An 18,045-nucleotide genomic window follows, 5' to 3' on the forward strand; every position below is an offset into this window, starting at 1 on the left:
CAACAAGCTGAGAGGATTCGTATGATCTCATTTTATTGAAGTCATGGTGAAACATTAGGCCCTTTTCGATAAAATATGTTTGGCTACTAGTTTAAATATTTTTAATTGAAATGGTAATGCAGTTAAATCAGGTAAATGAGCTTTTTTTCAGTTATAAGCATTGGATTGGGTTGGTTCGTGTATCTGTTGGCCAGACCTTTAAGGCTTTAACCCTGCGAGTTCTATCAATATGAGCCTATAATAAGGGTCAGAAGTTGTTATTAAGTACAGTCAGGTTCACTAGGATTCTACAAGTCGACGTCCAGTTTTGACTTTTGAGTCGGTTTCCTTCATTATTTTAGTTTCCTAGTTGGTTTACATTACCTAATCAGTTAAGGATTAGATTACACCTTCCCATTTTAGAGTTTGTTTCTGTTTTCGCGTTTTTTTTTTAAAGTTCGTACCAAGTTCCAACAATCCAACCAATCTTCTCTTTAACTTTCTTCCTCCTTGAAGTTGATACTGCAACTGCTATTATTGATGTGAGAGTACAAACCACCGCTGCTGCCACATTTGTCCCGGCCTGATTCCAACCTTGATCAACAATCAACACTGCTGCTGTTGATTTCACCATCAACTGAGGGCCTACAGCTCTTCAGGGCTCAGTTTTTCCACCAGAACTGCTGCAACTTTGAGATTCCAGAGTTCAGGCCATCTTGAGGACAAATAGTGCTCTTCATCTGAATGTGCTGGTTTCCCCAAACTGCTGGCCAGATTGGTCTGTCCAATGACCTTCTATTGTGAAGGCTAGTTTCTGATTTCTATCTCTCTTCATAACTCAACATTCAACCATCAGAATTGGCTTAGTTTTGGAGCATAAGATCTATTCAAAACCAATCCACATTGGTGAAATTCTGCTGGCTGGTTTGGTTTATATTTTCTAAGGCTGTCTTCGGTATAATTTAAATTTATGATTCTTTGGCTTATAAACATAAATAGATGGACCTCCAAATCTCGCTCTATAGGCAGGATTTGGAATGACAACTATTTTGAAGTTTCTTTTAGATTGGTAACTATTCCCAAGGTGCGCAAAATCACATATCGCCAAAATTTGGTGGTTTCGGTGCTGGGCGAAACAAAACCAGCACCAATATGCGATCCGGTGAGAATATATGGTAGTTCGCCGAATTTCGGCGAATTATCCTCATTATTTTCCTGGATTCTCTCTCTCCTCCCCAAACCTCCCCTAGATCTTCTCTCTCCTAGTTCTTGGCATTTTTTCCATATTTTCATCGAATCTTTGACATAAAACCTTAGTTCTGGCTTCATTATTGACAGGTATAGCATTATTCGGGACGATCAAGCGAGATTTCACACAGATATGCGTGTTTTGTGGAGTTTTTCATATGAGAAGTACATTGTTTTCTCTAAACTATTTTTTTTTAAATGCATGCCATAATGTTGTTGGATAGGTATGAAATTAATATATGTTGAATACAGTAGGCTGATCTACAAACTCACAGAGTCGGAATATTTTTCGGGCCTCAAAATTTGTATTTTTCTACATTTCAAATGCTTGCTTTTTGCATGATATATGTGTTGTATCGTGATTGAAAAAATATATATGGATCTCCATGGGCCGATCTACAGACTCACGAAGTCAAAATATTTTTAGATCCAATAAATAATTATTTTACTTTTTGAAATTTATTAAAATATTAATCAACAACAACAACAATAAGCCTTGTCCCAACTAAATGGGGTCGGCTACATGGATTCTTGCCCTCCAATCAGTTATGTTCGAGGCCATGTTAGATACAAGACCTAAGCTATACATATCATTTCTCACCACTTCTCCTAAGGTTATCTTAGGTCTACCCCTAGCTCTTCTAGTTCCTTCAATATGGATTATATCACTTCTCCGTACAGGAGCATTTATAGGTCTCCGTTGAACGTGGTCGTACCACCTAAAACGACTTTCTCGAAGCTTATCAGTTATGGGAGCAACTCCCAGAACAACTCTAATATAATCATTTCTTATCTTATCCATCCTAGTTTTGCCACTCATCCATCTTAGCATCCTCATTTCTGCTACACTGAGTTTATTTATATGATTCTTTTTAACAGGCCAACACTCTGCACCATACATCATAGCTGGTCGAACAACAATCCTATAAAATTTTCCTTTAAGCTTTAATGGAATACACCGATCACATAAGACCCCGAACGTACCTCTCCACTTCATCCACCCTATTTTAATTCTTTGGGAAACCTCATCCTCTAAATCACCTCTTTGACTTATGATTGAACCTAAGTACCTAAAACAATCACTCTGAGGAATCTCTTTATTGTCAAGTATCACCACCTCATCATCTGCCCGATCATGACTAAAGTTACAAACTAGATATTCTGTCTTCGATCTACTAAGTATAAAGCCTTTTTATTCCAAAGCTACTCTCCATGATTCTAATTTGGTATTAATCCCCACTTGGGTCTCATCAATCAACACAATATCATCCGCAAAAAGCATACACCAGGGGGCCTCATCTTGAATGTCTTTGGTTAATTCATCCATTACTAATGCAAATAGATATGGGCTTAAAGTTGACGCTTGATGTAGCCCAACTGTTATCGAGAATTCATTACTTTGTCCCCACACTGTTCTAACACTAGTCACCGAACCATCATACATATCATTAACTATATCTACATATATACTTGCAACACTTCTTTTCTCTAGTACTTGCCAAATTAACACTCTAGGGACTCTATCATAAGCTTTTTCTAGGTTAATAAATACCATATGAAGGTCTTTCCTACATTCTTTATACCTTTCCATAAGTCTCCTAATTAGATAAATAGCCTCCGTTGTAGATCTTCCCGGCATAAACCCAAATTGGTTCTCCGTAACTGTAGTTAAGTGTCTCAAACGGGTTTCAATTATTCTCTCCCATAATTTCATCGTATGGCTCATCAATTTAATGCTCCTATAGTTATTACAACTTTGAATATCTCATTTATTTTTGTAAATTGGAACGACGACGCTTCTCCTCCATTCATCTGGCATTTTCCCTATGCTCATGATCTTATTAAACAACTTAGTCAACCAAACTAGTCCATGGGTTCCTAAGCTCTTCCATACTTCAATTGGGATTTCATCAGGACCTTGTGTCTTGCCGAGTTTCATCCTCATTAAAGCTTCTTTTACTTCAAACATCGAAATTCTACGTATATAAGTTCGGACATTGGTGCTTTGGTGAAATGTGTAATCGTCCGAATCATAAATGCTTGAAGAATGCTCATTTACAAAACTAGATAAATAGGTTTCCCATCTTTTCTTAATGTCCTCCTCACAAACTAAAACTTTGCCATCTCCATTTTTAATACATCTAACATGGTCAAGATCTCTACTCTTCCTATCCCTCATCTTAGCTATCTTATAAATAGATTTTCCCCTTCCTTCGTGCCCAACTTATTGTATAACTCTTTATACTTCTTTTCCCTTACTTTCCCCGCAATTTTCTTAGCTTCATTTCTATCCAACCTATACCTTTGAAGATCCTCAACATCCTTAGTTCTTTGCCATGTCTTAAAACTAGCTTTTTTATTTCTAATGGCAGCTTGAACCTCACTATCCCACCACCACGTCTCTCTATAAGAATGGAGCTTTCCTTTTGATTCACCTAGGACATCTTTAGCCACCTTCTTAACACAGATAGCCATCTCATTCCACATTGCATTGGTATCCCCTTTAAAATCCCATTTTCCTTGTTTGACTACTTCATTAACGAAGGATTTCGACCACTCTCCTTTCAAATTCCACCATCTTATTCCGAGATAGTTTACCTTGGACCCTTTATGTGTTCTTGGGACTAAGCACAAGTCTATGTATTTATATTAATATAAAATATAAATAATTATGAAAAAAAAAAAAGAAAAATTAGGAACAAATAAGGGAAATGATTTTGAAAATTATGGAATACCTATATAATTACTTTCAAGAGCTGCTCGTGTGGTTTCATTGTCGGTTTTGATATGGTAGCGTTTTCTTTTGTCGAAAAAAATTTAAATATTGATTAAAATATTATATTGGTATTGTTATGCAATCATTTTTGTTGCAACAATTATCATGTCTAGCAATGGGAGAGGAGCAGGTTCACAGGGAGTACAGCAGGGCCAGGGACAGCAACATCCACAGGGAGCAGGGCCTACTAAGGGTGTCAATTGCGTACCGAAACCGTTTAATTATACCGAACCACACCGTCTAAAACCACACCATACCGTACTGTTCTAAACTTGGTACGGTATGTACCAAACCCGAATCTCTTCAGTACGGTTCCGGTTTTAGGTACTCAGACTGTCGGTATGTACTGAAACCGTACCAAATTGGTACCGTACCAAATTAAGGGATATAAATTGTAATTTTACAATTAAAACATTTTACCTTTACCCTATTCCTAATTCCCTATTTTTATTTTTCGTTTCATCATTCACTCCTCTTCTTAGATTTACTTGTTTTGTCTCTATTAATTAGATTTACTTGCTTTATCTTTGTTAATATCAAATTTTATCGATTGGTCGATCACAATTTCATTAGGATCTTAATGAACTAATAACAAAAGTGGCGTAACTTCATTCGTACCAAAATTGTACCGCACAAAATACCGTATTTAAACCGTTTTTCAGCACCGATTTAATACCAAAATACTTTCCGAACCGTTTTTGTAAATATCGAAACCGTACCGTGTAAATTTGATACGGTACGATTCTAGTTTTTGGTATTCAAAGTTGGTACCGTACCGATTGACACCCTTAGGGCCTGCAACGAGGGGGAGGGTTGATCCTACATGGCAGTATTGTGTTGTTATTGATGGCAACAAGAGTAAAACAAAATGCAACTTCTATGGTAAGGAGTTGAACTCAGGTGGCATAAGCAGGTTTAAGACTCACATCACTGGTAGTTCAAAGGATGTAGCCACGTGCATTGAGGCGAATGCTAATAAAGTGAAAGCAATTAGAGAGATGGAGAAAGAAAAGGGGAAGAAGAAACAGGAGAAGAGGAGGGTGAATGATGCATTGGATGAGGCGGTGCGGGCACCATCATCTTACATAATTGATTCAGATTCTGATCGAGATGTTGATCCCATTGATATCAGAGAGCAGGAGGAGAGGAACATTAGACGGGCAATGGCTGAGAGTAGGGAGATGCAGTACCAGGAGGAGGAGGGGGCCAGAGCTAGATTTACAGGAGCTGGTCCCTCTAGGCCTACAGGGACTGGAGCATTTGGATTTAGGGACAGGGGTGGTATACGTGGTATGTTCTGCCGATCACAGAGTTAGAGGGTCACTTCTCCGGCAAATCTACGGGGACCACAAGACTATCTACAAAGGAGGGATTCTATCCTAGAGCAGGATCTTGATATTTTCAGAAAGAAGGGGGCCAAGCGGCCCAAGATTAAAGGTACATGGAAAGGGATGGCTAAGAAAGTGAAGAGGGCAATGTCGAAGTGGATGTACTACAGTTCGGTTCTAGCAAATACAACACTGGGTCCTTATTACAGGAATATGGTTGACACTATTGCAGAGGTAGGTCCTGGATATCATGGTCCCACCCCTAAAGAGGTGATGACCACCTTACTGATTGAGGAGGAGCAGCAGCAGTACATTAGTGGTTTGAGACAGATGTGGGGGTCATATGGATGCACCATTATGTGTGATGGATGGACCGGTCCGACAAGAAAGTCTATCATCAACTTTATGGTGTATTGTGATCGAAGGACCTTTTTTTTTAAATCTGTGGATGTTACTAGGCATACAAAAGACCACAGGTATATTATTGGACTCTTGCAGGATGTTATTGATGAGGTTGGGAAGAATAAAGTGGTGCAAATTGTCACCGACAATGGTACCAACTTCAAGAAGGCAGGTGAGGTATTGATGAATACACCTAGATATAACCTATATTGGACACCCTGCGCAGCTCACTGTATCGACCTCATATTAAAGGACATTGGTAAGATCAGTATTATCCAGAGCATAGTGGAGAGGGCCAGGAAGGTAACAAATTTCATCTATAATCATACTACTGCTCTAGATATGATGAGGCGAGCATGCGAGGGTGAGCTAGTGCGACCCGGTCCTACGAGATTCGCCACGAATTTCGTCGGCCTCAGCCATATTCAGGAAAGGAAGGCGGGCTTGAGATCTTGTTCGCATCAGAGAAGTGGTTCTCATGGGTTGGATCAAAGTTTATTTTTTTCTCTACTATTTGATTTAACAAGTTCTTAACTTCTTATACATTTATAATATGAATATCTAGTATGTAGTATTTATTACTAACGTAATGTGTTTGTGATAATCCAGTACTAGTAGTGGGCGCACCGCACAGACGACAATCTCGTCTAATGAATTATGGAGGAATGTGACAATTGTGCTGGAGACCTTAGATCCCATAATAAAGGTCTTACGTATGGTTGATTCCTCCCTGAGGGGGCCCACTATGCCCCACATTTATGCAGCCCTTGAGCGAATGAAGGTAGTTATTCAAAGAGCTAACCCCAGAGGTTGCACTGCTTACTTGAACATTGTGCATGCTAGATGGACCGCTCATCTAATGCATCTGATGCATAGGGCGGGTAAGTAATTAGTGTGGGTTATTATTATTAATTTGTAACTTTGTAGTAAATATTAAGTCTCTAACTATGAGCTTGTGAATTGTGCAGCCTATTATCTCAATCCCAAATATCAGTACAGTGAAAGTTGGGGCTGCGGTCAAACATGCTCGGTGCCGTTATGGAGGTTATAGCGAAGTTAAAGCCAAACCCAGTGGTCCAATCAAATTGCCACATGGAGGTTAGAAGTTAGAACTTAGTACTTGTTTTTTATTTGTGAAAGAATTTAGCTAACCATCAATACAAATTATTGCAGATAAAATTGTTTAGGGATGCACTGGGGGCCTTTGGTTCAGTTGTTAATCTACATAACCGACAAAATTATGATCCAGGTTAGATGTTTGATTACTACTATTATTACTATATTTTACATATAAGTATATAATTATATAAGTAGGATTTTTGTTAAGCATTAAAGTATTAACTTAATTTATTTGTGATAATGCAGCTGAGTGGTGGGTTTTGTATAGGGGCGAAGCAGAGAAACTCCGAAGAGTGGCAATGAAAATCCTCTCCCAGACTTGCTCTGCCTCTAGGTGCGAGAGGAACTGGAGTACATTTGGCATGATTCACTCCCAAAGGAAGAACAGGTTGGGAAGTCAACACCTGAATGACCTTATGTAATGCCACTACAACATGAGGCAAAAGTTAGAGCATGCAAGTTTAAATGGTACCCGTGAGATGGACAGGGACATCCAGCTCGATGATATCTTCAAGGTCACTGTAGATGAGCAGCATCCCCTCACTGATTGGTTGTTGGACAAGGGTGAGCCAGTGTTAAACCAGCTTGGAGGTAGGCCAAACCCAATCATTGCTCAAGTTGCGGGAGTTGACGTTGATGAGTACATGGCATCTCGAGAGGGGCAGGTATATGTACAGGCAGCTGCCGCCACTGTGGATGAGGATTGGATGGTGCAGCCTGGCACGCACGAGGATGATCCAGATGACACCCTTGCTCCCAATCCCAGTCAGACTCGAAGGGATGATGATGATGATGACAACGATGATGACGGAGGTCTTGGTGGTGGTGGTGGAGGAGTACATGAGCAATTACATGTTCCATTATCAGAGACACAGCATCCCCCCAGAGATACACTGGAGAGACTCAGTACACGCATGCCACCCAGGATGACAATCATGGTGGTGAGCTTTATCGTGGTCGTCCTACGAGCTACACTCGGCTAGGGAGGGGGGAGGCTCATGGGGGGGAGCAGCAGCACATGCATGGGTATGGGCCATCTGGCTATGGTTATAATGACGATACTCGATCATATGGCTCATACAACCATTTCGATCAGATGGACAGGTTGTTGGGAGTGATGGGGTCCATGAGCTTGGAGGAGTCTGTAGGCTCAACACTGGCTTATGGCTATGGTGTCCCTTCTGCTTATAGACACGATGATACATACCTGTCTTTTAGGAGTTCGCACTACCATGGGTATAATGATGGATCTTCCATGAGCTTGGGTTCGCAGGATGGCAGCACGTATGGGGGTTATGATGGTTAGGGTCATCATCATCAGAGTGTCCCGTTTATGCCTCCATTTGGCTCGGAGACAACTGCTATGTTAGAGACAGCATACCAATATCCTTTCGATCATACGATGTCAATTGAAGAGCTCAGTTCACGTTACCTCCCTGATGGGAGTAGTTTTTCAGCCAAAGATGATGCCAATTACAGAGCTCTGGTTTCATTGTATGTCAACAACCATCAACAAGAGATGTCTTGGAGTGATTTCAAAAAAATAATGGAAGCGTAGGCTTGAAATTGTAGCCTTTGGGCCTTGTACCACACTATCACAGAACACAGAGCTAACGGATCCACCGAGGCATAGTACGTATTGAGTATTGACAGGTACGTAGTTGTATACTTGTATTTGTATACTAGTATAATAGTTTTTTTAATGATGTTTATCACTTTATTATTATTTTGCATATTTATGTTAGTTTAATTGTCTAAAATAATGTCGTAGAATTACAGTTTTACTGGTATATAGTTGGGTATATGCCGATCGAGAACACCAATTTGGGCGAGTTTTTAGGCAAAACCAGTCATTCCACTGTGTTTATTGGCATCAAATTAAGGTAGACACCAAGTTTCAGCCCAAATTGACCAAAAATACAACCCGAAATTGGGGGGCGAAATTTACTGAATTGTGGGCGAAATCTTACAGAAATATTGGCGAGATTTCGCCATATCACCCACTTCGTTGGGCAGCGAACCGGGCAAAATTTTGCACCATGGCTATTCTCCACCCCCCTATTGATGATACCCCAAAGAACAGGCTCATTGTTGTCTCCTAGGGTCTTAGTTCCTCTTTCTAGTCTTTTGCTTAAAAACCTTGTTCTCTTTTTCCTTTTCTTTTAATATAATTATTTATTTCTCCAAGAAAAAAACATAAATAGATGTATTTGGTATGATTTATGACTCATGTTTCTCATTAAGATAAATCAATTTAAACAAAAATTCATAAATAGGTCAGGAGCTGTTTATGATTTATCACCATAAACTGTTAAGTTTTATTTATGCGGGTACCATTAATGAACATGTGCAGAAATTCCAATTTAAGTAGGGGTAAAAAGGTAAAGTTACAAAAAAATAAGAACGAAACCATGTTTTTCATGTTTAACCTCCACACTGCTCTCATACAATATTTTAAGGATATCAAAACTAGCCAAAACTAATAAAAACAAGATAAAACCAAGACTGAGCCAATATATAATTCACAAGGTTAACCAAAACCAACCGAAAACCATATTGATGATACATAATATATTATTCATCCAATAGTGCCAAACTTATTTCTAGTAATATAGTATATTATATCTAATAGTAACCAAATGAAACTGTTTATCACTTACAACTTGTTATCATAATTGATTATTCATAAATAGGTCATAAACATAAATATAAATTATGCCAAAGAGAGCCTAAGTTGCTAGTTCTAATTCTGTTGCTAGTTTGAAGTCCTGATGCAACCTGTCATTGATCCTAATGTAGATGTTCTTAGTTGAACTTCTTCTACATTATGGTTCTGTTGTTTCTTATTTAATCTTGTTCTGTAATACACCATTATTGCAGAATGCAGATCTGGTTACTCTCTTAGAAAGCTTCCTAGCTAATGCCCAGTGTTTTGGGTTTAGATATGAAACTTATCTAAAATGCCATAGTTTCTTCCTTAATTGTTCTCTAAAGCTAGGGCCCATCAGCAGCCTAAGTCTTCATTTGAGAATTAAGGGTTATTATATTTCCAACTATCTTGAATATGCAGGCCATATAATCTATAAAAAAATATATATTACCATACCGATAAACTGACAAAACACGCACGACCTTAAAGCAACACAAAATGTCCTTTAACTAGCAGTATTTCTACATCTGCCAGACAACATTTCAAGCACCAGAAGAAGAAAAAAAATTCATCACACTCCCAGTAAAACCATATAAAAATGAATTTCCTAATCTTCTGCAATCTTTGTGTTCTAAGCTAAGTGATTTGATTCTCAGAAATTGTGCTTTATTCACAGGCCCTAATGGGGTATTTAAAGTTTACAATCAGTAGGTAAGACAACTCCGAGAATGAAGGGTATCATGGCTTTCTACATTAACTCCTAAGTGACCTAACAGACACTTTAACACTATTAGGCATGGGGGGGAAATAGTAATTCTAGAATGTGCAAGGGGTAGCAGTAATCTTTCCAGAAAACAATAAACACATGAATGTATGACCAGACAAACAGGTAATGGTATGTACACATTCACATTTTAAATGCCAACAAGACTATAAAACAAATGTCAGGAAAGGAAGAGAAACAAGAAAGAGAGATGAACTATTTGAGGAAGCAGAAAGAAACTACTAACAAAAGTTGTTGACAATAGATGCTCAACCAAAGCATGATAGCGTTAGAGATGACCTTTCTTCTTGAAATTGTTCGTGTTAACTGTGCAGAAACACCAAAATCTGCAACCTGTCACAGCCAATGGATTTAGATTAAGAAACGATCAGCAACTGCAAATAATCTTAACCTTCAAACCATTTTCTCCAGCTACTCTGGGCTGACAACATTTGAATCCATTTAGTGAAAAGTCCTTGTGTACCTTAACATCTCCATTCTCTGTGAGTAATATATTTGCCGCTGCCAAAAATATTATAGCAAGTTCATGATTCAACAGAATGGTAAATAGAAAAGAAAATAGCATCATAAAAATCTCAACGATTTTTCAAAGAATATTTGGAAACCTTCAGAATATAATTGTCTATCAATAAATGAAATACAAATAGTTTTGATTATGACCTTTGATATCTCTGTGAATTTTTCCTTCATTGTGCAGATACTCGATTGCATGTATCAAATCACGTAAAATGCATGCTATAGACATTTCATCCAGTGGAGGACCCGTTTGAATCTGCATAGGCATGACATATTTACAGGACAATAAATTAGTATACCACTAAAGAAGACCAATAATGAAATTTCTTCCATTTTCTTTTATACATATCCATATGAATATTACCATAAGATAGTTTTTACAAATAACAGAAAAAATAAAATCTTGACACATTTGAAGTTGCAAGTTGCAAGAATGTCTTGAGCTGGCATGGACGCGTGCAGTCAAGGGCTTTAGATGCCCCATAATGTAGCCTCAGTTGAATGAGGGCCAATCCATCCAAGATCCTCAAAAGAACCAATTTATATGCAGTGAATAGGTTTTTCTTAGAGGGGAAAAGGTTTGACTTAGGGCTTTGTAGTTACGCACTCTTAAATGATATTTAGGCTATCAAGGATGCTTAGCCCATCCAATGGAAGATATAGGATGAATTCCTAGAGGACAGAAAACTAGGGTTTATAGGTTAAAAAATGGGTTGAAACTTAGGGGGAATGTGGACGGCAATAATATAAGGATATTGATCCTGAATATTTAGTTGTGTTTAGATGGTTAAATTAGACGATAGGAGGGTTCTCATTTTGGGGGTTTTAGGGAGTACAAAAATTCAAGAAAATATTTATATCTTGAAATTGGATGGTCAAAATGGGTCAAGTTAGGTTCTAAGGTCACTAGGGTTGTGGAATGATGTACCAAAAGTGGAGGACTGATCTAATGGTTAGATTGGTGTAGACCTGATCTAGAATTTTCAGTCTCCAAAAGTCCAAAAATTCTAGGAAATCCAAGAAATATAGAAAAAAGATGATATGAGAAGAGGAATGGAGTTTAAGCTGCCAAATACTGGAATGGCAGAGCCTTGCGAAGCTTTGGATTGAACAGTGATGGAGTTTGTCAGCTGTCAATGCAAGCTGAAACAAGAATCTAAGCTTGACTCCACCATAGACCTTAACTGTTCTTTTTGGACCTCTCAAAAAATGCAGTTGCAACAGCAACACACAAGAGAATACTCAATCTAAGAAGCTTTATTAATCATATCAAAGTTGGGTGCCTTCCAATGAGTGAAGGGAGTTCTTTACACAGTATGCCAGAGTCCTAATCTAACTTGGACTCCAAGCAAGACTGTAGCTTGAAATTAGAAACTAATTCAAAGTACAAACTAAATGACATTTAAATTTGTTCTAAGCTGAGTGATTTGAATCTGAAAAATTTTGCTATATTCACAGCCCCTAATGGGATATTTATACTTTACAACCCATAATTAAACAACTCTGAGAAGGAAAAGGAATACGAGTTTGAGAACGAAGAGGAAGAACGGAATAAAACTCAATAGGATTTCTAGTAATTAAATCCTACTCAATCTAGGAAACTAAAAGGGAATAGGAGAGGGAAACATCCTTCTCAACATCTAACCCAATCTTGAGAGGGGAAATATTTTCCTAAAGAGCCCAAAACAACACACCGCCTCAAGTTATGTCATAGATAGATACCACACATGCTCAACTTGGTAAATATAGGATGGAATATATGTGCAGGTAACCCTTCGATGAAGACATCTGCTATTTGATCTTCATACTTCACAAATGGCATACAAATTATGTCATTTTCCAACTTCTCTTTGTCAGAGCTGAACACTGTCAATCTCCACTCTGTCAGACTATCTGGAGACTTTGGCACCTTGCTAAGACAAATAATATCTCAAACAAAGGATTCTCAATATCCCTGGTTAATCATTCATCAGCATTTCTGAAATTGAAAAGTGTTTTGGATTCTAAGGACTATCATCAAACATACCAGGAGGTATCCCAATGTTCTGCCAAAACTGAGCCATTATGTACAGCACCAGTGTAATATAGGTGAAAAAAATCCTAAGTCCCTAACAAAAGTTGTCTGCGGAAAACAGAAATTCAATTTCATATTGAAACCAACAAAAGAAACAAAGGAACCTACTAGGTCTGCAACCGAACCGCCAGCCATGTACTCCATTACTATCCATAGTTTGGTTTGGTGAAGAAATGACCCATAGTACTCTGTAATATACGAGGATCGACATTGGGACAAAACTGCAATTTCCTGGAAGGAGATGAATTAAAGAACACAACCATTAAAGAACTAAATCAACACAAACCAAGATCGCAAAAAAGGTACCTTTTGAATATCTTCAATCTCGTCCTCTCTGCAACAGGCCATGGAAAGTATAATGTGAGAATAAACATTTCAAGTAAATTGCATACTGAAATTTTACATGTAAAGCACTCATTGTAATTGAAACGCAATGTAATATGACAAAGCCAACATTATAAAGAAAAGGTTTCACATATACATGCACACTCTATAATATAAGGAATTCAATTCCATCTCAGTGAACCCAAGCCCCCAAGTACTAGGGGCAATCCAAACAAATCCCATTCTGCCAATATGCCTTTCCAGTCTTTAAGCCATACTTATTGCCACCCATTAATTTTATTTGAAAAAAAAAAAAAAAAAAAACAAATCATATTTAAGAAGTATAAAAATAAAACACATTCAAGGATCTCCCAAGAAGATGAACTACTTCTGAATAAAGAGAAGCAGGATTATGGGATACCCACTGGAAGGGTGGGGACTTATAATGCAGTTACCAAGTTCAAAGCATGAAAACCATGTCTTCTCCATCGCCGTTGCCCCTCCCCCCTTCCCACCTCCCCACCTCTCAAATGACCCTCCTCACCTCCCTCCCAAACCTTGGAATACCCTTTTCACAAATCAGACTCCCTCTGTTGACAACCTAAACCTCTCGTTCGTCCCCCTAGTTACCAAGAACCATACTCCATTTGCAGATTGCCCCTCCACCTCCACGGCTCCTGGTATTAACCGATGGAAATTAGCCATCATTGGCCAATTCCTTGGCCTTGCTCCCCCTCTCAACATCCTCAAATCCTCCCTTGCCAAACAATGGAAAGCAATTGGTCTCATGGATACTTACCTGTTAAGAGTCTGGCATATTTCTGTTCAACTTCTCTTCTCTGGATTGTCAAGCCCATGCCTTGGATGGCTCTCCCTGGTCTGTTGGAAGGTCCCAATTTTTCACCAAACCTTGGTTTCCTTCCTCTTCCCTCCACAAGGTCGACTTCAACACTCTTCCCCTGTGGATAAGCCTTCCTGACCTGCCTCTTGAATTCTGGAATTGTGATTGCCTTAGTTGAATTGAGTCTACAATTGGTAATCCCCTGCGCACCGACACCAAAACACTCAAGATGGAAAGGTTCTCGTATGCCAAGTTGTGTGTGGATTTCCTTGTTGTTAAGCCTCTCCCTGCGTCCATCTCTATTGCCGACGACAATGGACTGATGTATGAATAAGTCATTGTTTATGACTGGGTTCCCCTTCGTTGCGATCTCTGCTCTTCATTTGGACATGAAGCGATCTCTTGCTCATCCACTCAGCTCTCTCCAGTACTGACACTCAAAAGCATATCTCTGAAGTTTGATCACCTTCTGCAAGTCTTCCCAACGATGCTCCACCACCAACAGAGAAGATGCCTTTGGATATTGAAGCTCCTCAACGAACAATCAATATTCTTGAAAAAATCACAGTCGTGAATAACACTTCTCATATTGCCGCTGCTGCTGCTACTAATAGAATCGACGCCTCAAAACCAACTCTCACAAATACTTACCGGAGAAATAGAAGACACTCCAAAAAGCCACCACCGGTGGTCAGCTCTTCTCCCCAGGTAGCGCAAGACCATAACGCCTTAGTCTGCGCAAGCTTGCACCCTGCAATTCAGGAAACTACCTCTACTACCGTTATTGCATCGACTTGTTCCATCACTTCAAATTCAGCTCCCAATGCTCCTGAAGACAAGAACAACAAAGCCCGATCATTGCCTGAAAAGTCACCGCTTGGAAAAGCTTTCGCCTCCCTTGCCAATCACAAATCAGGAATCTGCAAATCACCACCTCTACTCTGGTTTCCGACAACCCCAAAATCCCGTCACTTTCCCCTGGTTATCCTACGACTCCTCATTTGACCGAAATACCCATTTACCCCCTCCTAAATCAACCCTCTTAACTAACCAATATTTAACCAAGCCCATTTCACGACTGCCCGAGCCCCATTTCTCATACCTCACCTTTAAGTGGCCCAAATTATTTTTCCCTCCCTAGGCCCAACCCTTATGGGCCTAACCCCCATCCAACCCTTGGGTCTTCACTCATTTCACCCCCTAGGCCTTCTAAACCCACCATCCATTTTTAACTCCTTAAAACCCCTTCTATCTAACCAGCCCACTACCACATTATAAGCCCCCAAATCTCAATTGTAAACCTATTAACTTCCCCCCACCCAGCCCACTTATCACCACCAAACCCCAACCCACAGTCCTTAACCCCTTGCCACCATCTAGCATGCACCTCCTTACCCTTGAACCAGACCGTCTTCTTACCCCCATGAAATCCCTAGTCAACCTCGAGCCATTATCTCCATCCTCAAATTCTTCTATTGATCCCGACCTTTTTGAAAAACCATCACCCCTTAACTCCCCCCATGTGAGACTCCCCACTTCAACCTCTTGTTCTTAAATGCCACCTTCCCCTCTTCTTGCCCCACCCCCAACAGCGACAATGATGCCCCCCCCCCCATTTGATCCAAATGTCTAGTTTCTTTATTTGGAACGGCAGGGGCCTCAACTCCCTTGCAATACAAGCTGAGGTTAAAAATATCATCAAGACAGCTAAAGTTTGTCTTTATACCATTTTCGAAACCCATATCCACATGGAGAATGCCCACCGGATTGCCTAGTCAATTGCCCCCTCTTGGTCTTTCCTCTCTAACTCCTCTACCTCTCTCAATGGTCGTATCTAGATCCTATGGGACTCCTCTAGATTCCAAATCACTCTCCTTAAATCCTCCCCCTAGCTCATGCATCTCAATATCCTAGCCAATCACTCCACCCCATTCCTTCTCACTATCATTTACAATTTCAACCATGCCGCTAATTGCATCCCCCTTTGGGAGGATATCCGCTCTATCTCCTCCTCCACTTCTAATCTCTCCTAGGACTTTAACATCATCCGGTATTCTCGTGAGTGTATCGGAGGTTCCACTCTGGATCTAGCCGCAATTGGAGACTTCAACGCCTGTATAGATGACTCCGGTGTTTCCGACCTTCGTTGGTTTGGACACCCCTCACTTGGCATAATTGGCGATCAGGTCCTTCCAGCCTCTAAACTTGACCGCTTCCTCTCGAATGCTTCTTGGCTCTCCTCCTTCCCTGCTTTCCCATGCCTCTTTCTCTCAATCCCCCTTGTTTTGTCCACCTTTCCCCCCTCCCCCGTCTCCTTATGCCCTAAGCCTTTCAAATTCTTTGACATGTGGACTTCGAACCCTTCCTTCATTCCTACAGTTAAATATGCTTAGTCTAAATCTGTCCACTGTCACTCTCTTCCTCTCATTGCCTTTGCTCGCAAGCTTTGCCACATTAAGGAAGCTCTCCACTCTTAGAACTCCTCTACTTTTGGCAATATCTCCTCTAAGGTCTCCTCCTGCCGGCAGCCGCTCGAATCTTCAGCGTGTCCAATCTCTTATCCAAAATGATCCCACTAACCCCTCTCTTGCTAAAAATGAAGAAATCCTTTCCTCTGAGCTTTCTTCCCTCCTCTCCACTAAAGAAAGCTTTCTTCGTCAAAAAACTAGAATCAAGTGGCTCGAGCTTGAGGATTCCAATTCTACCTATTTTCATCAATTCCCTCAAAGCTCGGAATAACTTCAACTCCATCCCTTCCATCATCACTAGTAACGGTACTTGGATTTCCGACCCCCCTAACATCAAGGCTAAGGTCATCTCTTTCTTTTCAAATCTTCTTTCCCCGCCTTCCCTTCCTCCCTGCACCCCCCCCTTCCAACCTCATCAATAAATTCATTGATCCATCTATCATCTCCTCTCTCTGTGCTATCCCTTCCTCGAAAGAGATTCTCCTTGCAATCCGTTCCCATAAGCCTAATAAGGCCCCGGGGCCTAATGGCTTCAGTATGGGTTTCTTCCTTGCCTTTGGGGACTTCACTGAGAATGATCTTGTCCATGCCATCTGCAGCTTCTTTTTTAACCCTTCTCAGCTTTCTTCCATCAACCAAATCTTCCTTTGCCTCATTTTCAAGAAGCAAGGCGCCTTTTCTCTCTTCGATTATGCCCTATTTCCATCTGTAACCTCCTTTACAAATTCATCTCTAACTCTAAGGTCCTAGCGAATAGACTCAAAAAGGCTTTACCCTCCCTTGTGAGCTCGAATCAATCTGCTTTTATCTCGAGACGTAGCATGGCGGATGACATCCTTCTTTGCACGGAATTTGTCCGCAGCTTTAATAGATCCGTTCACTCCCCGGCTACTCTTCTAAAGGTGGATCTCCACAAAGCCTTTGACTATATTCGTTGGGACTTTATTAGCGATGTCATCTCTACCATGGGCTTCCCACCCCCTTTCATCCACTGGATTGAGATATGTATCTCCTCTCCCCGCTTCTCCATCATCACCAACGGCTCCCCTGCAAGATTCTTCCCTTCCCGTGTAGGCATTCGCTAAGATTGTCTCCTCTCCCCCTACCTTTTCTCCTTAGCTTTGGAAGTCCTTTCCCGTATCCTTCAATCTTTAACCAATCATCTTCTGATCTCCCCCATCCCCAAGTGCAAGTCCCTAAATCTTACCCACCTCGCTTTTGTTGATGATCTCATGATCTTCTCTAAAGCAAATCACTAGTCCATCTCCACCATCCTCTCGGCCCCAAAGCCATCCCCTTGTTCACTTTCATCACTAATGGCTCCTAGAACCCTGCTCCCCTCCCCATTCTCACACAGGTTTGGGATTCTCTCCCCCCCCCCTCTCTCTTTCCACTTGTGACCTCACTGTTTAGCTCCTGTCCCCCACCAAAACCTTCTCCACCTTCTCAGCCTGGAATCTTCTCTGTGTCCACAACCCTAAACCCCCTGACCCCCCTTGGTTTGGTTCAATGGCTACATCCCCAGTCACTCCCTTA

General features: G+C 40.4%; 1 protein-coding gene across 3 annotated transcripts in view; it reads right to left on the reverse strand.

The window, feature by feature from the left end:
• Positions 1-18,045, reverse strand: part of LOC149025615 (Protein kinase superfamily protein) — a 32,248-nt gene that overhangs the window by 7,547 nt on the left and 6,656 nt on the right. For 2 of the 3 annotated variants that reach the window (XM_089145815.1, XM_089145816.1), the window contains exons 4-8: positions 13,183-13,210; positions 12,985-13,107; positions 10,947-11,058; positions 10,750-10,787; positions 10,566-10,619 (exon numbers count right to left, since the gene is read on the reverse strand). In XM_089145815.1, coding sequence (XP_089001941.1) covers positions 10,566-10,619; positions 10,750-10,787; positions 10,947-11,058; positions 12,985-13,107; positions 13,183-13,210 — 355 coding nt within the window. The remainder of the gene's footprint in view (positions 1-10,565; positions 10,620-10,749; positions 10,788-10,946; positions 11,059-12,984; positions 13,108-13,182; positions 13,211-18,045) is intronic. The other variant, XM_089145817.1, reaches the window with a different exon arrangement.

This window comes from Hakea prostrata, chromosome 2 (assembly GCF_041222555.1).
Source record: "Hakea prostrata isolate BN-2017 chromosome 2, UWA_Hpros_2, whole genome shotgun sequence".
In the NCBI taxonomy this organism is placed as follows: Eukaryota; Viridiplantae; Streptophyta; class Magnoliopsida; order Proteales; family Proteaceae; genus Hakea; species Hakea prostrata.